At 36.2% G+C, this 27345-nt stretch overlaps 1 protein-coding gene across 4 annotated transcripts in view; it reads right to left on the bottom strand.

The window, feature by feature from the left end:
* The window catches only part of FNIP1 (folliculin interacting protein 1), a 151507-nt gene that overhangs the window by 90709 nt on the left and 33453 nt on the right, over positions 1-27345 (bottom strand). For 3 of the 4 annotated variants that reach the window (XR_010412994.1, XM_045892155.3, XM_045892141.3), the window contains exon 2: positions 3212-3338. Coding sequence is in view for 3 of the 4 variants with exons in the window: in XM_045892155.3 (XP_045748111.1) it covers positions 3212-3338 (127 nt within the window). In the remaining variant the exon portion in view is untranslated. Of the gene's footprint in view, positions 1-3211; positions 3339-16736; positions 16947-27345 lie in introns of those variants that run through there. The other variant, XM_045892148.3, reaches the window with a different exon arrangement.

Here is a 27345-nt window from a genome sequence, read left to right on the forward strand (position 1 = left end):
TTCATGTCTTGACTATTGTAAATAATGCTGAAATAAACATGGGGGTGAATTTATCTGTTTGAGTTAGTGTTTTCATTTTCTTTGCATAAATATCCAATAGTGGAAATGCTGTATCACATGGTAGTTCTATTTTTAATTTTTTGAAGATCCCCCCATACTGTTTCCCATAGTGACTGCACCAATTTACATTCCCATAAACCAGGCACAAGGGTTCCTTTTTCTCTACACCCTCAACAACAAATAACACTTGTTATTTCTTGTCTTTTTAATAATAGCCATTCTGACAGGTGTTAGGTAATATCTCACTGTGGTTTTGATTGGCATTTCCCTGATGATTAGTGATGCTGAGCACCTTTTCATGTACTATTGGCCACTTGTATGTCTTATTTGGAAAAATGTCTATACAAATCTTCTATTTTTTAATTGCACTTGTTTGGGGTTTTTTGTTTTGTTTTGCTACTGAGGTTTTTTTTTTTTTTAATTAATTTATTTACAAGAAGGAGAGAGAACAAGAGAGAGCATGAGCAGGTGTAGAGGCAGAGGGAGAAGCAGACTCCCCACTGAGCAGGGAGCCTGACACAGGGTTCCATCCCAGGATCCTGGGATCATGACCTGAGCCGAAGGCAGCTACTGAACCGACTGAGCCCCACCGCTCCCCCAAGTGCCCCTGCTATTGAGTTCTTTATATTTTTTGGATATTAACCCCTTATTGGATATATGCTTTGTAAGTATTTTCTCCCATCGATAGTTACTGCCCATGTTTTCTTCTAGGAATTTTATGCTTTCAGGTCTTATGTTCAAGTCTTTAATCCATTTGGAGTCAGTTTTTGTGTACGGTGTTAGATAGTGGTCTAATTTCATTCTTTTGTATGTGACTGTGTCCAGTTTTCCCAACATTTGTTGAAGAGACTATCCTTTCTCCATTATATATTCTTGGCTCCTTTGTCATAGAGTAACTGATCATATATGCATGGGTTTATTTCTGGGCTCTCTACCAAACTGATTTTTTGAAATGTAAACAAGATCCCTTCAGGGGCCTCCTTCTGTATTTAGGATATAATCTCAAACTTCTAACTCAGAGACTGATAAGGCTCTAAATTCTCTGACTCCCTCTCTCTCTCTCTCCAATTTCATCTCTAGCTACTTTACATACTACTTACATCAATCCAGCCAGACTGGTGTTCTTCTAGTTGTTTCAATTCACCAAGCTTCCAAGTCACTTTGTAGACTGCATTTGCAAGTCCTGCTACCAGGAATACTCACCCCCGATTCCATGAGATTCTTCAAATCTCAGCTTGAATTTCACTTCCTCAATGAGACTTTCCTTAATATCCCTACATACAAACTGATGAAAACTAGGTTCCTTCCTATGCAATCTCGTAAGCATTCTGTGTGTTTCATTCAAGCATTTAATCATTATTTGGTACTACTGGTGTACTTTTTTGTTCAATGTCTAACTCCCCTAGAAGAAGGGTACCTTATTGTAGGCACCAAGAGGACAGATATGGCTAAATCTCCAAGTGCCTTGTACTTGGAGATACTTATTTGTACAAGTAAACAACACTTTAAGAACATTCTTTTTTCTAAAACACTGCAAAAAAGTATGTGAAGAATGGCTAAGAAATCTAAACAAAGCACCATCTCCAGAAAACTGAGCAATGTGTTAGTAATTAGAAGGGACATTATAAAACTTGACAATCAAAATAACTAAAAAATTAGTCAAGTTCCTATTATATACCACTGTAGTTGATGCTGAGCATGCAGTTATAAATAGACTATGCCCAATATATGTTTAAGAACACAAAACCTCAAATATAAACTCCTAAAGTCTCAAAAAACAAGTATTTGTTTGCTTTTTTTTAAAGATTTTATTTATTTATTTAAGAGAGAGAGAATGAGAGAGAGCGAGTACGTGAGACGGGGGAGGGTTAGAGGGAGAAGCAGGCTCCCCGCCGAGCAGGGAGCCCGATGTGGGACTCGATCCCGGGACTCCAGGATCACGACCTGAGCCGAAGGCAGTCGCTTAACCAACTGAGCCACCCAGGCGCCCCTATTTGTTTGCTTTAACAGACAATTCTATTGGTAGGAAAAGCTTTCCCAAAGTATTCTGTTTTCAGTCGTTTACCAAAATGTTAGTGAAATTATTAATTTAGAGAAAGGGAGAAAACACTATTCCAAGCTTCAATTCCCAGAGTATATAGATCTAGGGGAATGAGTCTTTATGCCAGAAAATATAGTAACAGTAGCAGCAGCAAAGATAATGACAATCACCTAGGTTTTTGTGAAAGTTAGTAAAGGGAGTCTGGAGGTTCTGCAGGGGTAGCTCTCATGCCCTACTCGTAGCTAATTGCAGACCCAACAGGAAAAGAAAGACTTGACCTTACAAGGACCTGACCTTGCATGTGGATACTACTCTACTACTCCAGCTGAGGAACAGACACTTTTTCATTTCACCCCTGGTACTGCCCTCCTCAGCAGCTCCACCTATGAGAAGCCATGACACTTCAAGCTCCTCAGTTTACCCCAGTGGACTTTTAGTGCCTACCAGCCTACCCTTTTTCTCCTTAAAAAAGCACATCTCTCCTTTGTTCTTTCCAACTTGTCTATGGTTTTGCCACAGCTTGTTTGTCCCGGATTGCAATTCTTTTTTATTCCCAAATAAACCCATCTTTGGCTGGTAAAATAACTGGCAGGTCTATTTTTAAGGTTAACATTTCCTTGAACAACCAAGTGAATGTCCATGTACTACTGCTAAACTAGTCATAATATATTTCAAAATATGACACTGAAAGTTAACAAAATAGATGCTCTTTTTACACTGTAGCAGGGGGACTAAGGGCGAGAGATTTAACTTGCTTTGCTCCTTCAGACAAATAATGTCATCTCTCCAGGTCACACTTTCCACAACTGTAAGATGGGAGGTTTGGGCCATATCCTCTATAAGGATCCCTAAAGCTCTAGTCATATCTGACAATACAATTATGTAGGAAAATAAATATGAAACTATAATGCTCCCTGGTGCTAGAATGGTAGCAAATAAAGGAAGTGTTTTTCCTTTAAAATTTTTCAAAATCAAGGTTCTAAATTTTGTAAACATGATAAAGATGTTTTATACTGACAAACAAAAGTGCCATAATTGAAATTTTACTCATTCTTTCTTGAATTAAAACATATGACATTAAATTTCAACCAAATCAATTACGATGCTCACCGATACTGATATGTCCTCATTTTTTCTCTTAACACTGGAGTCAAACAAGACATTTCTTCCTCGTCTTTCACAGTCTTGATATACAATCAGTCGAATTTGGCTTGGATCAAACTCTGGCAAAGGCCAACTTTAAAGAAAAAAAAAATAGGTCCATTAGTTACTCTCATAAATATTCCACATAAATTCCTAGAAATAAAACCTATATAATAAAACCCTAAGTTGTATTATTGCTAAAGTATATAAAGAAGTACTTTTTATTAAATACCACCATTTAGGACTAAAAACTTATATAGCAATGGCATTGTAGCTTAAAAAGTAAAATAAAAGTTGTAGCAAGTGCATACAATATAGTCAACCCATTTGAATCTAAAAATGGTTAACCAAATAAAAATATGTGACTATATTTAATACAATGAAAATACATATTGCTTCATGGCATGAATCCAGATGGTATAATATTAATCCATATTTTTAGACAGTTTTATTTTGATTCTTTATATAGAAATGTAAAGACAGAAACAGTTTTCAGATTATAGAATAGCAGCTAAGTACTTATAAAAGAAAAACAAAAAAAGTGATGAAGCCAAATGCAGTGGAAATTCTCATACAAAGCTGGTGTGAGTAAAAACTGGCTCACTCTTCTTAGAGAATAGTTTTTTTAAATCTATATAATAAATAGACAAAATCTAATATAACTGATTTTTAAGTTTTACCAGCAATTCCATTCCATTCCATTATATCGAATCTTCATAAAGGTACTGTCATGGAAAAATACAAATGGTTCCTCAAGAATAGAATGGATAAACATATTATGGTATATTCAGACTACAAATAAATATATTCAGACACAACAAATACAATGAATGAACTTCAACTATAGACAAAAACACAGACCCTGAGCAAAAGAAATCAGACAATGACATACTCTCACACACACAACACACATACCTACCCAGAGTTACTATATTTTTCCATTTATACAAGGTTTAAATCAGGTAACGTTTTAGGCAGAGAAACATATTTAGTTTTTAAAACTATAAGGAAAACAAAGGAAGTGATGGTTTCAAAAGTCTGGTGAGTGGTTACCTATCAAGATAAGGTTGGGAAGTGATGGTGGTATAACCAGGAGGGAACATAGCAGGTAGACTGGGGCACTGTGTTCTATTTTTAGTCTGGACAGTGCTTACCTCAATATTCACTTTAGAGTACCAAAAAAGCCACTGCATTTTTTAATGTACTTTTATATATGCATTCTTTGTCACAATTAAAAAAATTAATGAAGTGAGTAAGATAAGGGAGTAGAGAGAAAGAGAAAACAATGAACTATATGGTGGAGATACTAACTAGTGAGCTGAATACACTACAACTGACGGGACAGGTGTTAACACATAGGAGAACACCCATTCCTGGAGCTGTTTGTTGTTAGTTATGTCAGGCTAAATGGTCAATTCCTCACAATCCATCAGTTACAACTCTTGATTGGGTTCCTTCATCTCCTTAAGAGAACCTTAACCCTAACTTCATCAATGCATCTTAAGTGACCCATAATTGGCAATGTAAAACATCTTCATTCCAAATTCTTGACAGTAAATAGAATTTTAGTTTTCTCCTGTCTAATCCTTAGTAAATGTTTGTGTTAGGAACTGACTTACTAAACTGTAGTTTGCTGTTGTGTGAAGGAAAAAAAACCAACACACCAACATAGAATGAAAATCAAGAAAGAGGTCTTATGGAAACTAGAAGAGCATTTTAGAGAGGAAGAAATACCATGGCAGTCGCTAAAAAGCATCCACTAGCTTCAGAAACAAAGAAATCATTGGTGACCATGGCAAGGACACTTCTAAGGAATAAAAAGTACAACAAGTCAGATCGCAGAGGACTGAAGAACAGAGAAAATAGTGAATTTAAGACAAATGTCAAGGAAAGAAAGAAAAACAATCATGGAGTGATAGCTATTTTGCTATTAAATAGGACACATCTGAACATATTTACATATTGATGACAAAGATTATGAAGGGGAAGGGAGATGGTGACTGACAAAACAAGGCCTCTGAAGAAGTGGAGTTGGATAGGTATAAAGTACAGGTCAAAGGATTAGTTTCAAAGAGAAGGAAGGATAATCCTTTCTAGGACTGGAAAGAAAGGAGGCAAAGATGGACATAGATACAGAAAGAACTGTAGATACTAAGGTAAAATGCTGAGAAAATTCATTCTAAGAACCCTATTTTCTTTGTAAAGTAGATGAAGAGAAATAAAGGAAAGGTTGTAAAATGTGGGAATAGCAGAGAGTAAAAAACAGAACAGTGATATGGGGAAAGAATACGTTGACTAGGAAACATAAGGTTTCTGGGCAATGCTGGAAGTCTACAAGTTTAAGACTATGAATATGTACCTGCCACAAACTACACAGTTAGGTCATTTTCTCTAGCAAACACTCCTCTTCAATTTGGATCAGACTGAGCCAAGGTAAGGATTTTGATAGGGAGATAGGACAAAAGCAAAGGGGAGCCTTGGAAATAGAGCAAAAGACAAAAAATAGCTGGAACGATGGAGAGGAGTATCTATGCTATTCAGATAAGAAAGTGAGGAGGGGGAAGCTAACAGATTAGAAGACAATGGAGGCAGGGGGGTCAAAGTGCTGAAATAACATGAACAGCTATAGTGGGGAGGCAGGGAGATAAGAAAGAGGAAACCACAATCATAGGGTAGAAAACTAGACTTAAGATTTTAGAGGCAAAATAGTTCCTTCATTCATTCATTTAATACAGATACGTGCCTACCATGTACGAAGCACTGGTTAGGGCAAGGTAAGTAAGAACCTGCTCTAGAAGCAAGAAATAGTAGTAGTAAAGTAAAGAAATAAATAGACATGATAATTCCAGATAAGTAGCTGATGAAATAAAGAAATCTAAATAGGGAATCAATAAACTGTGACAGATGTGGTAGTAAGAGGATGGTGTGTGAGTCAGCGAGGTATATTGATTTTTATAAGTGACTATATGTACAAAACTTTCTGAAAAAAAGGAAAACTTAGGCTTTGCTGGATGTGAGGTATTCCATCAGACCTTCAACGAGTAGAGGCCGCCATCTCATTCATCCAACCCCCTGGGATCTCCAAGACACACAAAGAATAACAGCTAAATTCCTTTGCATAGATATAGAAATATTCACAATCCAGCCCTAATCTACCTTTCCAGACTTACCTTACATTACCCATAATACCAACACAGTGATCTTCTCAAAGGTGCAAAGACACACCAGACAATTTCAGTTCCACGCCTTTGTGTAAGCTACTACTTCTACCTGAAATATCCTCAACCACCTTGGCAAAACTCCCATTCATTCTTAAAGATCTAGTTTAAATCTCACCTCCATGGAAGCCTTTACTAATTCTGCCAGCACTGCCAGTAGTTAGTTGCTGACTTCTGAGATTACACTTACTTTAGGTTATAAATCTAATAGTATTTTCCACACTGTACTTTATCTGTTTATATGCCAGTTTCCTCCACTAGAAAGAAAAGCTCCCTGTAGGCAAAGCTTACTCATCTTTGAATTCCTAGATGCGAGCACATTAAATAAGTAAAACTACATAACCCTATGTAAAGGTTAGCACTACAGGAACTAAATAAATTATTTCATGAGTACATAAATTGAATTATCATAGTCCACAATCTAAAAAAAATAAAACAAACTTTCTTTAAAAAGCTACAAAGGCATGTCCATCAACTGATGAGTAATTTTAAAAAGTGGTATTAAAATGTCATAGAGCCATAAAATGAATATTATACGGCTACGAAAAGGATACAAGCTACAGCATGGATGAACCCTGACAACATAACACTAAGTGAAAAAAGCCAGACACAAAAGACCACATTATCGTATGACCCCATTTATATGACCTATCCAGAGTAAACAAATCCATGTGACAGAACAGGAGGGGTCAGGGGAGTAGAGAGAGCATTTACAGCAAAATGTATGGAGTTTCTTCATAACAACTCCATTTCCATTTCATAGTTGAGAAAACTAAGGCAGGGAGAAATTAAGTAACCTGCCCAAAATAACACTGCTACCTACTAAAAATGGCAAAGCTGGGTTTAGATTCCAGATAGTATGTCTCTGGAGTCCAGGATTTTAACGATTATTCTGTACTATCAATTAAGCAGGAAATACTACCTAAACCTAACCATTCTCTTCCCTAAAAGAAGAAAACAGCATGTGTTGTAATTCTTAGTGATTCCAGCTCAGGAGTGTGCAGTGAAGCAACAAGCAGAGCTACAAAGGCAGGCTAGTACCAGATCAAAACTCAGAAGCTTTTCACACAAACACAAAAGAACATAATCATTCAGGTAATGAGTAAACAAGGGTGTTAAACAACAGGTGACAAGATCATTGGTGCATTTTAGAAAATCACGTTGACAGAAACTTGGAGGAGTGACTAGAGTGATTTAGTCTAGAGGTAAGAATAATGTTATAAACTGAACCAAAGAACAGCAGTGAAGACAGAAAGAAAGAGACAGAGATAAGACCTGAGAGACTGTAGATGGGGAATGAGGGAAGCGGATGGCTGACTCTCACATTTCCAATCTGATGAAAATAAATACCATTAACCAAGGTGGAGAATACAGGGGGAAAGCAAATTTGAGATAAGGGCATTAACGGATTTAAAGGGCCTGAAACACAGCTTCAGAAAAAATGTCCAAAAGATTGATGAAAAAACGGTCTGGAGTGTAGGGAAAAAACTCAGAGTAGAGTTATAAACACAGAGTTATTGACACATAGTTGGCAGTAAAATCATTCGGGGAAAACATATTAATTGAAAAGAGAAAAGAAAGTGAAGGACCAATAAACTAGAATTTAGGACACAGCAGTATTTTCAGGACAGAGAGAAAAGAAGCAGAGAAACCAGGGAAGATCAGTAAAGACAGACCACTAGAAAGAAAAGAGAAAACCCATGGTAAAATGTTATTTCAAAAGTTAAGGAAGATTTAAAAAAAAAAAAAAAAAGCTAAGCAAGATGAAGATGAAGAAAGGAATACTGTGCAGTACCAAAGGCCAAAATTTATAAAGACTAAAAGTGTCCATGGGATTTGGCAATTTGGGGATCCTTGGTACTCTTGCAAGAACCATTTTAGTAGAGAAGTGGGGTGGGGGTACTCACATAGCAATGGCAAAGGCATGAAGGGAAAACAGCTGAGAGTAAAATAGTGCTATTTGGAAAGGCTTCCCTGTGAAATGGGGAGATAAAGGGATAATGTGACCATATAATTCACCAATTAAATTGCAGAGTTTTGGGGCGCCTGGGTGGCTCAGTTGGTTAAGCGACTGCCTCTGGCTCAGGTCATGATCCTGGAGTCCCAGGATCGAGTCCCGCATCGGGCTCCCTGCTCGGCAGGGAGTCTGCTTCTCCCTCTGACCCTCCTCCCTCTCATGCTCTCTGTCTCTCATTCTCTCTCTCGCAAATAAATAAATAAAGTCTTTAAAAAAAAAAATTGCAGAGTTTTGAAAGTAAAGGGGGACCCTAAACACACAGGAGCAAACTGAAATTTTCTTGGGCAACAAAGGTCTATGGTCACCCCAGACAGGTAAAAGAAGCTACAAGAGGCTTTTTCTTAAAGGAAAAAGAAAAACATATAGAGACAGATAGAAATATACAGATATATCTTTATACGTATCTTTATACATAAATATATTCTTTCATTTTATCTATCTATCCAAAAAGGGTATATACTTAAATATACGTATTTCTAAACTGATGGGAAAGTATCAGAGAAACAGTCTAAAAGCAACCAGAGAGAAGTGTTGGACTAAGATCCCAGACAAGTTGGGACACCGTACTCTGAGTAAGGCTAATGAACTATGAAATGCACTTGCTGAGGCAGGAAAAAGATCTACAAATGAAAACTACTGCAGCTAGGTTCTCAGGTTGGAGAGAAGAAAGAGCATTTACACTTGATCACTTCTGTTTTTTCTGAAAACTAGAAATCACGCATGTACCTAAGTATATATGAAATGTATGGCCTGAACTCAGGTACAGGTTGTGGAAGATAAAGTTCTGACAGTCATCAAAGAAAATGTGGAAAGGTGCTAACCTAAGGAAAGCATAAGCCAAAGTACTACCAAGCCAGCTGAGCTGAAAATCATAAATCTGATTTAGGACTAATTTTCTATACTATCACAAGGGAGCCTAGAGGCATAGAAGAGGCAAAAAACAGTGTATTTAATAGGAGATTTTCTGAGTAGCTGCAAAGGAAAAACAGGGGCAAGCCTGTTAAGAGTGATACAGAGGTCTGGACATATCAGCTCAGGAAACAAGGGTAGGATGGAGGTGATAGGAGAAAAGGAAGGAAAACAAACAAACAACAGTAGTCTTAATGAAGCTAGAGAGCAAGTTTATACAAAAGATCAAAGGATATGAAGTTGTGGTCAGAATGGGAGGATCCCAGAAAGAGAAGAGAGTCAGCTCATAGTTAGACTCAAGGTCTAGTCAAGAACAGATCAAGATAGAGAGCAAGAAAAGGTACTGTGAAGCCAGAATGTTAGATGTGTGAGTTGCCCAAGATGATGGTACAAAGTAATCTGGAAAGAAACACAATCACCTAAGTGTCTAAGTTCTTGAAGAACACTAGAGAGCCATCTGGTAGAAGGTCAGCAGTGGATGCCAACAACAAATTAGAGCAAAGTGTGGTACTATGGCAAAGGCCTCAGAAAAGAAGAGGTTTTCATAAGAGGACAAGAACAGTCTCCAAGCAACAGTAGGGGTCAAGTTTCTACAGCCAGTGTTGGGCAGTGTGTGAAAAAAGAAGCATCCTGTACTGAAAGGGCAAAAGAAGGAATTATGGCCTGTGAGTGCAAAAAGGTGGAGAAACTGTGATGAAAGTGAAAACATAAGGAAGGAATTTGAAATGGTGCAGAGAAAAGGCAGCATAGGCATTATTAGATGGGGGAGGCAAGGTTGGAGACATGAAGAAGGCTCAAGACCTACAGGGCTCAGACTGTGGGATATGCCTTAATAAGAACAGAGATAGAAGTAACATAGCTTTATATTTAAATAGAAATCTTGTTTGAAGTTGATTTGGTTTGACAAGAGAAGGCCTTACAGTCATTCACGGTTAAAAAAGGAAGGAAGGAAAAGAAAAAGTCAAAAGTTATTTGGGAAGAGATCTGTGCTTCTGAAGAGTATGTCCCTGAAATGGAGGGGGGTTACTGATAAAGCTTTTGATTCCCTTTATCTTATCATGAAAAAGAGCGGCAAATCCTGAAATTTAGAGACACACTGAACTGAAATTGAAATTGAATAAATAGATCTGCTACCAAAATGTTGCATGACAAATTAATTCTGTTTGAAATATACTAGGAGGCGCGCCTGGGTGGCTCAGTAGGTTAAGCGTCTACCTTTGGCTCAGGTCATTATGTCGAGGTCCTGGGATCCAGCACAGCAGGGAGTCTGCTTGTTCCTCTCCCTCTGCCCCACCCCCTGCTTGTGTTCTGTCTCTCTCTCTCAAATAAATTAAATTAAAAACAGAAATATACTAGGAGAACATGATGTTAAACAACAAGAATAACCCCAAAGTGACCTTTAACAGACAATTTTAAATGGTAATAGTTTTATTTATTCATTTTTCAAATGAAAGAAGTGAAATAAAAGCAAAAATCACCTGCCGAAAGTCACTGTTCTGGTTAGGCTGGCTGGTCGTGCCCCTTCCTTTCACTCCCATCTCTATCATCCACTGGTATTCACTTCCACTCAGCAGGCAAACAGAATGGCATAATCCTTTATTATACCAAAACCTAATCTTCTAGTATCTAATCCACCATGCTTTCTACTTCATCCAGTTGCCTCTTTTTGTCAAAATTTAACTGAAGACATAACTAAGCCAAATCATTAACAGTGGTAAGCATACCATCACCATTCACAAAAATTATCTATATACTACAGCAAAACTTCCCTTAGTATTAAGCTACTGTGTTCAGCTTATTATTTTAAACATTAGTAAGAAAACTACTCAGTGATGAACCAGAAACTATTTTAAAACTCTACACAGATGTTATTTATAGTTTATGTCAGCTTATCTGCTCTGCATGTTTTTTATCTGACACCTTTAAAGAATGCTAATAGAAAATAAACATACTAGAAAAGACACTTCCCTTAACTCACTGACATTGCAGCTCAGAAGACCATGTAAATTCCTGTAACGCATTACTGGCTGTTAAATTAGAGCTAAATCGTGCATTCTCGACAGCAAGATGGCTTCCAAAGAGGGCGAGGGGGAAGGAGACAAAACAATATTAGATATTACAATGGGTGTGGCCAAAAGCAAATAACAAGTATATCTATGGTATTAAAATTTCATTGGGTGTGGTGGCAATTAAGGAAAAAGATGTCTAAAACAGGCTCCTTAGGGGTATGAAAATGTAAAAAAAAAAAAAGTTGAGAAGCACCAGGCTCGATGTTAGTTTGTATCTCAACACATTTAATGATTGTCACACTTAAATGTAATACCTAAATAATTCACCTTTTTTTTTTTTCTGTTTGACCAATTCTTTTGCCCCAACAATTGCATTTCATGGACTTGTAGATAAATACCAACAAGTCTCTTCTCTTCCTCTACTCCTACTTTCAACTGATCATCTAGACATTTTCACTTCTTAGCATCAAAGGGCCTGAGACAATCTGTTACTGTATACTTACCAAATATGAAGATTTTAAGTTTATTTATTCAATAATTATTTGCAATGTCTACTATGTACCTGCTACTATGTTAGTTATTTTTTCTTGAGCCTTACCCATCAATGTTGTCTCACTGAAATGAAAGCATGCAAGGTGATGCAAACTAACCCTGGGAAACAATAAAAATCTTATGCTCCTGTAAGAAATGGAGAGAGGGGGCAGCCAAGTTTCAAAACCTATACATGCAGAATGTCGCCAGTACTAGGAAACACTCTGAGTTCGGTTAAAAAAAAAAAAGAATTATTGTAGAAGAAAGTGAAGAATGAATGAAGGAAAGGCAGGAGAGAGAGAATGCTACATTAGGCTACAAGAGATAAACAGAAAGCTTTCTCAACATAACAACATGCCAAGAAGTGGTCACCATCAGAACCCCAAAGCATAATAGCCAAAAGCACCATATTCAATTGGAGAAATATATTCTGTACATGGCGAAAGTGATCTGAGTATTTTAAAAACCTGTAGAAAGACTGTGCTTTAGAGAAATCTGCTGCTAACTAGTCAATGTTTAATGACATAACATCCACCATTCCCTTTAAAACACAGTGACCAGGAAAGAACTGGCAAATGAATGCATATTTAGGTCTTAAGCTAAAAATAAAATGTTACAACATATACAATTTTTAAAGTTCCTCACTTCAATTAACTTCTATTAGTCTGGAAGTCCTAAATGTATCAGACAAGAGAACATCTTAATTTCCTTTTGATATATTTACTGTGCATTTAAAAAAATAATAATGGTGAACACATATGGGCTGTATCAGCAATTCCCAATAATTTCTAATAAAAGGACACCTTTTTAATATTTAAAAAAATTTGGTATCCAGTAACAGAAAATATGACTGAAGGCTATGAATTCAATACAGTATTAATCAAAAGAACATCTATATTTAGGAAAAACAGAACTATATATTCATCAATTATTTACTCAGCTTATATGTTTTTATAAAGTCAAGGACCTAATTCAATAACACTACTACAACTCAGGGGTTGAAAGACCTAAAGTAAGAAAATATACAAAATTAGATGGACCTAATTCAATAACTCTACTACAACTCAGGGGTTCAAAGACCTAATGTTAAGGATATATACAAAATTAGATAAATCATATATAGAACATTATGGGAACCATAAAATAATTGTGAAAATCACATTGTACTAAGTTTTTAAAGTATGGAATATAATTAAGATAAAATATAGATCACTATTCAGAGTATCACTGCATTTCTGCTAGGAGTCACACATTAAAGAACTGCTTAAAATAAATTTTCTTTAGCAAGCAGGATCATCAGTGACAGGGTGACGTTACTGTACCAATTTTGCTTTAAAAGAATCCAAACTGATTTTGTAAATAGTGAAAATTCCTCCCAGATTGACAACTTGTTAAATTTAGTTTATATTTTGTTTTAGTTTTTCATGTTTCATGTTTCTGTAGTAGTATCTTACTACTATAAGAAGCTGAGAGAGAGAACAAATATAATGGAACTTTAATTTCCTGAACAAGTGAGTGTATGAAGTACCATTTTAATTCAGGAAGCTTATATGTTTCCTTTTTTTTAATTCCAATATACTTAACATACAGTGTTATATTAGTTTCTGGTGTACAATATAGTAATTCAACAATTCCATATATTACCCCAGGGCTCATCACAAGTGCACTCCTTAATGCCCATTACCCATTTCACCCAAGAAGCTATATGTTTCTAATAATTTCTCTCTCTAAGGAATTAAAATTCTCTACCCTGACCGAAAAATAATCCTATGATTTGTTAATCTCAGTTCCAAAAAATGAGTTATCAGTTTAGGTCTTTTCCTATCCGAAAAGTCTTGATTTTTACATAAGCTGTTTATATCCAATTATTTTTCTCCAACTACATCTTAATAAACTAAATATTATAATAACACTAGATAACCTTTAGTCTGTATATTTTTAGTCATACTGAATTCAATTATACCCAGAATACTGATGAAATCCTAATGACTAATTTACATTTTAATGACAAGTATAATCAGCTCCTTGGCTGTAGGATTATTACCATCATTTAATCAAATTAGATTTTTCATATAAAAAAACAATATAAAGTAAAAATATAAACTGTTACGGACATTAAAGATCCCCAAATCCATTTATACTTATCCCCTAACCTAACATGTATAAAGTCATATGCACCAAGTTAAAACTTTACAAAAGTGTTTCAAAGAAATTAATAATCTACCACATGAATTCTTGAAATGGAACCTCAGCAAGAGTATCCATACCATGAGGCGATACCACATATCACATCTACTGTCATAGTTGCTGTATTTTTCAGCATCACATACACATAATTGAAATACACCTGACCTATGTGGTTTTTAACTTGCTGACATTAATTCTATATACCTAAGAACTTAAGAAACTGCAGTGGAACCCTAGAAGAATGTTAAAATGAATTAAAACAATTCAAAGGGCCAGTATCCAAGTTGTTCAACTGGGTTACATGATCAAAAAAAATATTTTTAAACTCCACAGTAGGATTTATTTAAAATATAAAAACAATGTACCCTAGTCTAAATTCACTGCTAATTCAAGATTATTTAATTCAAGTCATAAATGACTTATTGGGACACATATTTAAGATGTTCACAGAGTATCAAAAACGTTACCAGAAAAATTCAGGCCCTTGTCATTAAAATTCAAGAATAACATTAACTATAACAATAATTAGATTATGATCAACAAACTAAAACAATGTCAAGTTTTTAATTTAAATTTTACTTATAAATATGCATATGAGATACAAACACAAAAGCCCACTGCTTTCCAAATATCTGTAGTAAGTGTTCCTACGTAAACACAAGAAAGAAGAGCAGTGAATGACAGAAACAAAACAAGACACATATATATACCAATGACTAATACAGAGTATTTACAAATTCTATGTTTAAAATAATGATCACCACCTGCTTAAAACATTCTCAAGAAGTCCATCTAATTAAATTTATCATAATTTCACAATTTTAAACTGCTTTTCATAAAATAAGTATAATCTAAAAATCTCACCATATAAATTTTTGCTTCAGATATTGTAAAGCAAACTTATCACCAACTTTGTAAGTAGATTTGGGCTGATTCTGGTGTTAACAACATGTGAAAACAACATCTTGAGTTAAAATGTACATTAGTGGCATCTCTAATTTCTCTTACGCAGTTCCACTTTTCAAAATCCCTAAAAACTCCAGTTACGCACAACTGCCAACTCAGGTTAATAATAGCAATGAACCATATTCATCTGAAACCATGAGACTGTCAGGTGACATACCAAGAAGTCTGAATTTAACTCAAATAAAAGCTTCTACATGCTGCAATGAAAAAGGCTTAATCCTAGCAACGGAACCATGGGAGACTAAGAGCCTTTGGGAAATTACTGTCCATGACAAAATCTATTTTTGCAAAAGGCTCCGTCTATTCAGTCCTACCATTTCACAAGTAGAATCCTATTCTTTAGTTTCACTGAAGACTCTGGAATCTTTACAGAAGCAAATTACGACTACATTTCAATTCCGTTATGTCTTCTACTATAAATATATGATTAAAGAAAATCAACCTAAGTATTGTGTAAACTAAGTGCTGCCCTGGCAGCTGCTGCAGACTAGGAATGCCAATTTTTTTTTTTAAGGGCACTTTAACTCAACAATGGCTGGTGTGCACAGAAGCAACCATGGCTACATTCCAGCAATTCAACAATTCCCATCTATAAGGAACTTAGGCTCATCTAAAACAGAAGAGCTCCTTTCTCAACTTCGCGGTGTCCCAACTCTGCCATTTCAGACAAGTACACACACACATTCTTGGAAGCCACAGCAAGCTTGTATTCTACCAGATGACAAGCAACTGGAAAAGCAAGCCCTGATGATCACAGGACCCACAGCGGTCATAAGTAAACTGGCTCACTAATCTGAACTCTATTGAACTCACAAAGACAAGTCTAGAACAAAATACGACCTTTGAACTTATAAAGTTTATATTTATATTATATAAATATATTAATTTAAAATATAAAAATAAAAATATATTTATTTATATACTTCAATAAAACTACCACGTCACATTACTTGGTTGGTTCTGAAACAGAGACATTTCAACTTGCTTTAAAAACCCAGTCTTTCACTGGGTTTGTATTTTAACACGTATCAGCATGTTCTTCCAGAAAAAGCAAAGAGTGCATCAGTGTATTATGCTGATATGACTACTGCAGTAACAGAAATGCCTTAATACAATGGGCTATTAATCCACAACCTAATGGACAATATGCTAAGACCAAGAATCATTCCCCACACCCAACATGAGAGAAAAAAAAAAATGGGCTCTGAATCAGCCTAACTTAGATTTAAATCTCAACTCTGCTACATACAGACTGAATGTGATCTAAGAAAAATGCCTTAACTTCTCTAGTCCCCAGATTCCTCATCTGTAAGATAGGACTATCTCTATGATTAGTATAGGCACTGTGTTTTATCTCTTTAACACTTAAAACAGTGTGTCACACATATCTAGAGTTCAATAAACATTTGGTGAATGACTGACATGCAGCTGGAATTACCTGTCTCTTACAAGTACATTGCCTTCTTGTCCCAGTTTTAAAAACTGTAACTTTTCTTTATTTTAACTGTCATACTTAATAATTAATTCTAATAATCCTGGTACTTGTTGAGATATATAAATATCTGCCACACTAGCAATTTCTCCACAATTCATAGGCAGAAACTTTTAAAATCTTTCATCTGTGGGGGCATGAGATATATGGGTAATCTCTATACCTTCTGCTCAATTTTGTTGGGAACCTAAAGCACAGCATAACGTATAAAGATACTGAGGGGTTCCTGTGTGGCTCAGTCAGTTATGCATCTGACTCTCGATCTTAGCTTAGATCTTGATCTCAAGGACATGAGTTCAAGCCCTGCATCGCGCTCCAAGCTGGGCGTGGATCCTACTTTAAAAAAAAAAAAAAAAAGATGTCAAATCACTGTGTTGTACACCTGAAACTAATACAACATTGTGTCAACTACTCAAATGAAAATAAAATCTAATAAAAAATAAATAACCTATCTTTGACTGTTTAAGTTAGAAAGCCTGCATACAGACACAAAAGTAAATTGAATGATTTCACAAGGTCGATCTAAGCTTTCAGAGCTCACTCATGATAGGCCTCTGATGCAAATGTGGGTTTATTATAATCACATATAAGCTGTTTACTTCAGCATTAAATGTATTAAAGGGGAGAAAACTAGAAGACAGAGCTGTATACAAAGATCTCCATGGTAATTACTACATGAAGAAAAACAAGGTTCAAAACAGTATGTACACCATCAGAGTACTATAATATTCTCATATGTACATCAAAGTAAAATAAGATAAAGTAAAATAAATAAGAAACTTAATACAAAGATACACAAATAATGTTCTAAGAAGTGACCCCTAGGAAATAAAACTAGGAACTGGAGAAAGGAAGGGAGACACTTACTTTCCAATTACATTCCTTACCTCTAGTTTTGTACCAAAACTTCACATTCATTTCAATAAGCACTTCTTTGACTCCCCAGGTTCTGGATCCCCTCTCAGAGTCCAAGGAATACAAAACACCTTCATGAGCATCATAATCTTACAGCAGGACATGATCTGTCTTTCCACTGAAGAACTAGCCAGAGAAAAGCTTGATAGCCACTAGCTCAGAAACCAGCAAAGTGCTACAGTTAAGAAAAAAATGGAGGAAAAAAGGAAGTGTTCCAAAAAAGGAAAGCCAGCAGGTGAATCAACTAAGTTTATTTCTCTAATGTCAACCTACTAAAGTATTTTCACCCAGATGCTTAAACCAAAAATCTAGAAGTCACCAAGTCCGATTTATTATACCACCAAAATGTCTTATGTCAGACCACCAGCATTACCACGCTGCCATCATCCTAGTGTGGGCTACCGTATTTAACCACTTAAATTAGTCTCCCAACCTCTCCTTCTGCTCCCCTCCAATTTACTCTCCACAAGGTAGCCAAAGAGGGAAAATCTCCATAGTATATTTCTCTCTCTTCCCCCCAATAAAATGCCCTAAACTACCACCGAAGATCCCCTATCCTGGTGCTTAACAGAGTACTGTTGTAATTACGTGTTTACTGTCTCCATTTTTATTGGACCATAAGCCGTGTGAGGATGGGACCATACTTCTCTCCCACACAGGTCTATTCCAGTGTCTAGCATTATGGATGACATTTAATAGCTTGTTAGTAAGTAAAAACTAGTTTTTGCAGGAACTCTGATGACACTTCTTGAGATCAGTTTAATAGTAACAAAACATTACACAGGATTTTAGTGACTTTTTTTATGAGAATGAAATAAAAACATCCTTTCTAGTGCCTACTTCTTCATTCTTACTCTGAGTATATAGTTATTTCAGGGGGTAATGCATTCACTATTCCCCCCCAACTTTTTATCCTCAAAAAAGGAGAATAATCATTGTAAACCTAATATAAACAGACTATATTCTCTTTTCCTCCCAAGATCACACTGGGAAGGAAGGAGTCGAAGTCATAAATAATAGAGAAATTTTATGGGAAGCTATGAGAATATTTAACTTTATATATATCCCCCTTTTTCCTTTAATTTTCTTTCTTAGTGCTGATCCAATTTTAATGTGTAAATCTTTTAAAAAGAGTATTTAAGGGGCGCCTGGGTGGCTCAATTGGTTGGGTGACTGCCTTCAGCTCAGGTCGTGATCCTGGAGTCCCGGGATCGAGTCCCACATCAGGCTCCCTGCTCAGCGGGGGGTCTGCTTCTCCCTCTGATCCTCTTCCCTCTCGTGCTCTCTGTCTCTCATTCTCTCTCAAATAAATAAATAAAATCTTTAAAAAAAATAAAAAGAGTATTTAAAATATTTGTAACTCATAGAACCTGGCCTCCAATGGACTTCAGGATGTCTGGACACCATTTAAATTCCGGAAATCTCTATTTGCTCATCCACAAAATGGCTAATAAAATTTCTCTCCTCCACCAACCACAATCATAGAGCTGTTGGGAAAATCAAATAAAATAAGACACATGAAAACAATCTACAAACTATTACTTTTGGCTCTGTCTACTTGGGGACAGGGCATTCATTCTACAAGAAATCAAGAAAACTAGCATGAATAAAGCCAGAGAACAGTGTGTAGAAAAAAGTTAATATGGCAGGCCTAAGACTGCTATCCTTACGAAGGCATGCGTACAACATTAGCCTAGGCTGGCATCTGTGAACTTGACTGGTAAACAGTTCCCAACACTAATATGAAACGTCCTCTCACTGGTAAGTGAAGCTTACTATAACTAACCTGCACAATGTGATTTATGCTGAATACCTGCTTTTCTTCTGGGAGTCTGGATTTTGGTCCATGCTAGTCAGAGGTAGCTCCATGCCCAGTCCTGAATAAAAACCTTGGGCACTACCTGACCATCCCCAGTAATAGTACACAATGGCTGGAGGATTTAAACACATCCTGTGTGACACCACTGGAAAAGAGCACTTGCAAGTTTGCACCTGGTTTCCTCTGGATCTTGTTCCATGGGCCTTTTCCTTTTCTGATTTTACAAATTTTGTATCTTTCCACTGTAATAAATTTGAGTTCTGAGTATGACCATATGCTAACTTCTGTGAGTTCTTCCAGTAAATCACCAAACCTGGGGGTGGTCTTGTGTCACCCCAACACAACAAAAAAAATGTATTCAAAGAATAAGTAGTATGTCTATCTGCCTGGAAAGGGGATAAAGCTTGCAGTACAAAAACAAAATAGTCCTACTTTACCCAGTATCATTTAAAACAAAATTAAAAAAATATTTCTGGTCAGTTATGCAATAAATGTTTTTGCCCTACCTTATCACTCTAGTTATACAAACCCTCAACTAGTTGGAGTGCACGTGCCTTGTGGCTGAGTGAGACTGTCTGTAGCTGGGCACTTCAATGTTCTCTTTACCACTACCTACATTTTCCCAGATTCCATACCTTTTATCTTGGCTATTTTCCAATCCTGAATCCCCACCCCCACCAGATTGCCCACCATAAATTTGCTTTCTCAACTAAAGATCCTAAAGATTCATCTCAACTAAAGATCTCAACTAAAGATTTATCTCTTACTCATTATGTAGAAAATGTTCCACATTTAGTACTATCATTTTTATCAGACACCATTAAGAATTTATCATTATATCCCAAAATCCACAGCCATTCAAATAGAAAACTAAACTAAGACTGTGGTTAAGACTACCAACTGTTCCCTGGAGTTTGCTTTCTTCCTTCCTTTTAATAACAAAACTACCAGAGTTTTCTGGGGTACATGGCTACCTAGCTAGAGACTTATTTCCCAGTTTCCCTTGCATCTGTAAGTGTGGTCATACTACTATATTCAAGTTAATGAACTATAACAGGAACTGGTATGTGCAATTTCTAGGTCATCCCCTGAAATACAAAATGCTTTTCCTTCTCTCCTTACCCCTTTCCTGATAGCTAGGAAATAGCAATAACTAGCACAGTCTCTTTGGACTCAGGAAGGGAAGTCACATGTTAAAGATGGCAGAGCTGTCCTAGCTGACCTACCAGTTTGGAATACTAGAAGATCTCATGCAACTACACTGTTTACCTGCCAAGAACTCCTACCAACTTTTTTTTTAATGTAAGAGAGAAAAAGTTTTATCTTATTTTACTGTATCTTGCAGTCCCTGTTACAAAGTTTAGCTTGTATCCTGATACATAGCTACACCAGTATGGGTTTGAGTCTCACTTCTTAGGCAAACTGTTTTCCCTTTCTAAGGTCAAAATCCATAGAAGACCACCTTCACCTTGGAATTTATCATGGTATACACTGTCCTCTGACTTTTGTCAAGCCAGACTTTTTTTTTTCCTTTTAGAGAGCGAGAGAGCACAAGCAGGGGGAGTGGCAGGCAGAGGGAGCGGGAGAAGTAGGCTCCCCGCAGAGTAGGGAGCCAGACGTCTGACTCGATCCCAGGACCCTGGGATCATGACCTGAGCCAGAGGCAGATGCTTAACCGACTGAGCCACCCAGGTGCCCCCAAACCAGACTTTTTAATAACAGTGCAATGCATAATGCAATACAACTATGTTATATTTGAGGAGCATAAATTTACAAAGTAAGCTTCATATTCATAACCATGCATTAAAAATGAAACAGTCTTAGGATGCTTAATATAAACTTAAAAATCCTAAACACATAAATTCAAATAAATACACTTTATGGGAAGGAGTACAGCACAGTCATTAAGTGATTTTAAAAGCAGAGAACAAAGTACAAAATCCCAGTTCTGTAATTTATTTATTGCTGTATTGGTAAATATTACAATTATCAATGTAAATAACAATACTTATTTCATACAACTGTAACGATTTAGAGGAGCTTAATTTAGTATAAAGCATTTGGCACAATTCCTGAGATACTGTAAATATACAATAAAAGGAAGCTATTATTAACTGCTAAATCTACATTTTACTCACTGAAAACACCTACATTAGAGACCTATTTTATACTAGGCACAAGACTAAGCATAAGATAGAAAATTATACATATTTATTCTATGCTACAGAAATACTAACACTGCAAATATATTATTATTATTATAAATAAAAGTGAAATAAAACACTTTTGTAGAGGTAGAAACAAACATCTCAGCCTTGGAAGGGCCTATAATCTAATTAAGAAGACAGGGTATGTACCTAAATATTAATCATTCACATGATGGAGTTTCCAATATAAGATATATTCTAAATTCTTTAGAAATTCATATACTTGAGGGGTACCTGGTGGCTCAGTTGGTTAAGCATCTGCCTTTGGCTCAGGTCATGATCCCAGGGTCCTGGGATCAAGCTCCACGTCGGGCTCCCCAGTCAGCAGGTAGTCTGCTTCTCCCTCCCCCATCCTCCCTGCTCGAGATCTCTCTCTCTCTCTCTCTCTCCTCTCTTTCTCTCTTAAAAATAAAAAATCTTAAAAAAAAAATTCATATACTTGAGGGGCATTGTGATATGAGGAGACAGGCACGGCATTGACTAGAACTTACACAATGAGAGTAAAGTAGGGCGCCTGGGTGGCTCAGTTGGTTAAGCGACTGCCTTCAGCTCAGGTCATGATCCTGGAGTCCCGAGATCAAGTCCTGCATCAGGCTCCCTGCTCAGCAGGGAGTCTGCTTCTCCCTCTGACCCTCCCCCCGCTCATGTGCTCTCTCTCTCTCTCTCATTCTCTCTCTCAAATAAATAAATAAAATCCTAAAAAAAAACCAATGAGAGTAAAGTATAAGCAGCAGGTTCACAAGCTTACTAAACCCAAGAGTTGTATATGATTCAGAAAATAAAGGTAAAATTCACCCCCTAAAATATAAGCAGCAGGTTCACAGGCTTACTAAATCCAAGGGTTGTATATGATTCAGAAAAAAAGGTAAAGTTCACCCACTAAAATTCTCATATATAAGAATTCTAAAGCTTTCAGATATGAGCAAAAAAAAAAAAACAAAAACACAAAACACAAAACCCAAGAATCTCACACATTCTTTAGCAAAGGAATAACACAATTTAGGTGCTATTAAAAATGTAACAGAGAGAACCAACCTGAGCCAATACTGGGCCTAGGATGATGAAAATGGCAATGGTGGTAAAAGGATTTAAAAAAGCAAAAATAAAAAAAAATTTAGTAAGTAATTAAATATGGTACTAGGGCAAAGCAAACTATTCCTCAAAATAACCTAGAGTAGAAATAAGAAGCCTAAACTATTTGATTTTATAATTATCCTTAGGCACTGGAGGGATGTCAAAAAGAAGATGTCCCAGGGGCGCCTGGGTGGCTCAGTCGGTTAAGCGGCTGCCTTCGGTTCAGATCATGATCCTGGGGTCCTGGGATCGAGCCCCACATCCAGCTCCCTGCTCAGCAGAGAGCCTGCTTCTCCCTCTCCCTATGCCTGCCACTCTACCTACTTGTGCTCTCTCTCAATCTCTCTGTCAAATAAATAAATAAAATCTTTAAAAAAAAAAAAAGATGTCCCAAAGGAAGTTAAAATGTGTGTGTGTGTCTGCTGAAAAGTCAGGAAGAGAGATATAATTTTGAAAATCAGCAGCAGAGAACTGACAGCTTCTAGAGTAAAATATTTTTTTCTTACTGAAATGCACTCCACATTAATAAATTTATCTTTAAGGTGAAAATAATCTCAGGATTCTTGAGGATATGAAAAATTGAACAAAATATGCAGACAGATTACAAATGTCACTCTTTTAGCTAGTGCCTCGCCAGTAAGTTTAACTTTTAAGTTACAGAAGAAAAAGAAGTTCTACAACCAGACTTCTAGTATTTTATACATTTAATCAATCTGAAGGCCACTGTTTTGAAAATTATCTCTGAATTCACAAAATGCTTCTGGAATTATGAGAATCAAGAAGTTATCTGAAAGAAAGCAAACATCGCTGATTCATCATATTAGAGTATTCTGAATTCCCAAAAAGGAAAAATTATAAGGTTTCTTCTTTCACTACCAGCCTAAATAAATACCTGAAAATTGGGATATTGGCTAAAATACAGAAATAGGTTTTAGAGGAGTCTATGTGTTATAGGTTATTCAGAGAAAACTTCACAAGAACCAAAAATAAATTAATTCAGAATCACAGTAGTGATTCTACAGGCACATACAATAAAAGCAAAAACCTGGAAAATTAAACATCTCATTAACACTAATTCCATTAGGTTATTCAATCTTTTTAATATATTTTTTTAGCTAATACTTTAAATGGCTAACAATTCCCAAAATAACCTCTGAACCACAAAAATACAAATATATTTCTAGTATCTATCATTTCCATTTCTCATGACAATCCTAAAGTCCAAGCCCTCAAATCATCCTAAGTAAATATAGCCATCTTTTCAACTTAAGGCTCTCCTATTTCAACTCATTCCAGACTCACCTTCTAGGAATATAATGCTTCATCAGGCCATCCCACTACTACAAAACCATCAATGACTCCTCATTTCCTGTCACATCAATGCTCACAAATTTAAGATAACCATTCCCCTATCATCCTTAGATTTACCTGTTAGAGAGCCGAATCCTATCACACACACACACCCCCATTTTACCTTAAAGGGAAAGGTGCTCCTCTCCATCTCCAAATCTATGAAGTTGATCTCATCCCTCTGGTTTCTTGTTCAGTCTTGCCCGTTTCTAACTCCCATTTCTTGTAACTCCCATTTGTTTCTTCCACCCATTTATCTCTAAAAACCTCCAGGTTCCTGGCACATCTCCCTCCCTTCTAAACCAAACTTGAAAAAGTTAACACAGTTTTTTAATGCCTCAATCAACCTGTGCACAACAAATGACACTGTCACAACCTTGCACTCTAGTCAGTGACACCCTCATCATATTCAGTTTCCAACACACTACCATTTCCCGATTATCTTTCTGAATTCAGGGTTTGGAGCCCAGATATATGTATTTTTAGGAACCTTCACACATACAATGGAATACTACATACCTACAAAAACAAACTACTAATAAAAGCAGTAACATAAATGAATCTCATTTGCTTAATGTTTCCCAGGCGTTGTGGAATTATGAAAACACAAAGCTGAAAGAGATGAAATCCCCACTCAGACTTCAACTATAACCAACTATTTAAATGCCAGTCTCACAGCTCCTAAAAGAGCTTACTTACGTTCAAGTCTACAGACCAACAAGGGGTCTATGGTTCAGTGTGGAAAATAAAATTGGGTAGGGAAAAAAATGATATACTCACTTTCACCAACCTCTTACCACAATTTAGCATTTCCTTCAGTTAAAACATAGGCAACCAACTTCAGTAGTATTAGCAATTCCTATAACTTTGACCACTGTTAGGAATCAAAGTTTCATCAGACTATACAGTTGATACAGATAATCTAGAAAAAAAGCTTATGCTCGTCATTACTTAAAAATTATAATATTTCTCAGATCCACTGATAACTCTTAATATTAATGAGTTAATACATATTACACACTACCATATTGCAAATTTAGCACCCTGACAACTATTTCAAGGTAATTAGTTTCCTTTATAATCCTATGAATTTTAAATGTTCATAAACACTTTTCTGAGAAGAGGTCTCTAAGCTTTACCAGGCTACAAAAGGCTCAGGCTGCCTCACAGGATGTGACTCTTCCAAAGGCCCAGCAAGTATCCAGTATAAAAGCAACAACAACAACAACAAAACCCACAATGTGGTTACTAAATGAATGAACCAATATATGTTTGAAGCCAATATTTTAACTCTTTTGCATTTTTAAAATACAGTCACATAGCCTTTATTTTCTAAATAGTGTAAAGGCAATGAATCAGATATGGCATCTTAAGTTACCACTAAAAAGTAACAGCTAGTTTTGGGTGATGGTTTTTTTTTTTTTTTTTTTTGGAGAGCGAGCCAGTGCACATGTACACGCAAGGGTGGACAGGGCAGAGGGAGAGAGAGAATCTCAAGCAGGCTCCACACCCCAGCGCGGAGCCCCACTCGGGGCTCAATCTCACAACCCTGAGATCATTGCCTGAACCAAAATCAAGAGTCGGATCTTAACCAACTGAGCCACCCAGGCACCCTGTGAGTGATGGATTTTTAAGAGCTCTAACTTTAACTTTTAAGAGCTTATTTGGAGGTTCTAGCAGGGGAGAGAAACTACCTGCGTACTCTCAACCAAAGAACAATCCTCTTCTAACCAGGAAGGTCATTCTCTTCAACCAACCATGCAGCTTCAGCAGGGACACACATGGAGCAGACTTGAAGGAGGAAGGGGACACCGCCTAGCCAGTCAGATCAGCCAAATCAAATCTGGTGATCAGTGTGGTGACAGATGTCACAACCACATCACCGTCACATCCTAAAATCAACGCTGGAAAGCCACAGAACTGGTACATTTTTTTTTTCATTTCATACTTTTCCATTATGTTCTGTGAGATTTTGGAAAATTCATTTACAAAGGCTCTTTGTTATTATGAAGGAGTAATCAAGCCAACTACTAAAGGTCACTCCCAGTATAAAACAAAGCCATCCCAAAGCACACGTCTGTATGTTGGAGGTTAAGCAAGGTTAGACAACAATACCAAGAAAAAAATAAACACGCAATTAAAATTATCTAGTAATATGATTTTTAAACACTTACAACTTCTTAGAGCCCTAGAATATTTAGGATATATCTGAAATATTTTAGGAAACATAGTCATCAGATTTGAAATTCCTCCCAACAAAAGCTCTTTTCTTGAGAGGAGTCTGGGAAGCTTCTACAACCCAACAAACAATACTAATAAATGTTTCTTCATGCTCTCTCTCAGTAACTAGAGATAATCATTAAATACCTCCAATTCTTATAACTTATTAACTTATTAATGTTACAAAGCTTTTATAAATATAATCTAAACAAATGAGTGCATTCAGACATGTTATATATTATTTCTGTCTTTATATAGAAATGAACTGGACTCAAGCAAGTTGCCAGTTTCCAGATTCTGGGTTTTAGAGAATTATACACACAAATAAAAAACAATATATATGATCAAAGAAAGACTCTAATGCATAGTTAAGCTACAGTGAAACATCAGTGTTTGCTTAGTATCTAGTTTTTAGTTTTAAACTACTATAAATAAGATATGAGACACCAAACAAACCTACGTAATACCAACTGGTACTAGAAGACAACAGGGCTTTTTTTTCCCCCTGGCAAACAGTTATTTTATTGTGCATGCTATGTTTTCAGAAACTGAATAATCTTTCCTCTGAGCTTTTAAAATTAACATGTAAACATATCAGTATATAATTCACTGAAGATTTTGGCAGGAAGAAAATGTAAAATCCCAACACATCTTTTGTAGTCTAAACAGTGAAAATTTTATTTAAAAAATCTATCTAATAATTGCATGTTCAATTTATAAAGTACTGTAAAATAATATTTTTGACAGTTATCTGTGCTGTGTAGGTAAATACAGAATTATGTACTAGTAATTTTAATTTAGTTCTTATCATAATTAGCAAGTTGGAGAAACTCAATTTAGGAAATACATATAAAATATTGCTAGTCCCTGGCTTCTAAAACACTTCCTCTAATTCTAAAAATTTAACTCATGAAAAATCTATTCTACACTTTAAGAAAGCCGGACTACATAGTTGAGATACTATTTAAATGTCTCACTGCTATAAAGCCAAAGAAATGACAAGTGATTGCCAACAGTTAGGGGGAAGGAAAGGGTCTGACTGCAGAAAGCATGAGGGAATTCTAGAGGCACTGAAATTGTTCAATATCAGTGGAGGCGGCTGTAATAATCTAGTCATGTGTTAGGAATGCAAATAAGTACATGTATATGCATGTTTTCAGCAGCAAAATATATTTACTGTGGTCAAT

Source organism: Mirounga angustirostris, unplaced genomic scaffold (genome assembly GCF_029215605.1).
Source record: "Mirounga angustirostris isolate CCGP_5_RB_7025 unplaced genomic scaffold, mMirAng1.0.hap1 SCAF_7, whole genome shotgun sequence".
Taxonomy (NCBI): Eukaryota; Metazoa; Chordata; class Mammalia; order Carnivora; family Phocidae; genus Mirounga; species Mirounga angustirostris.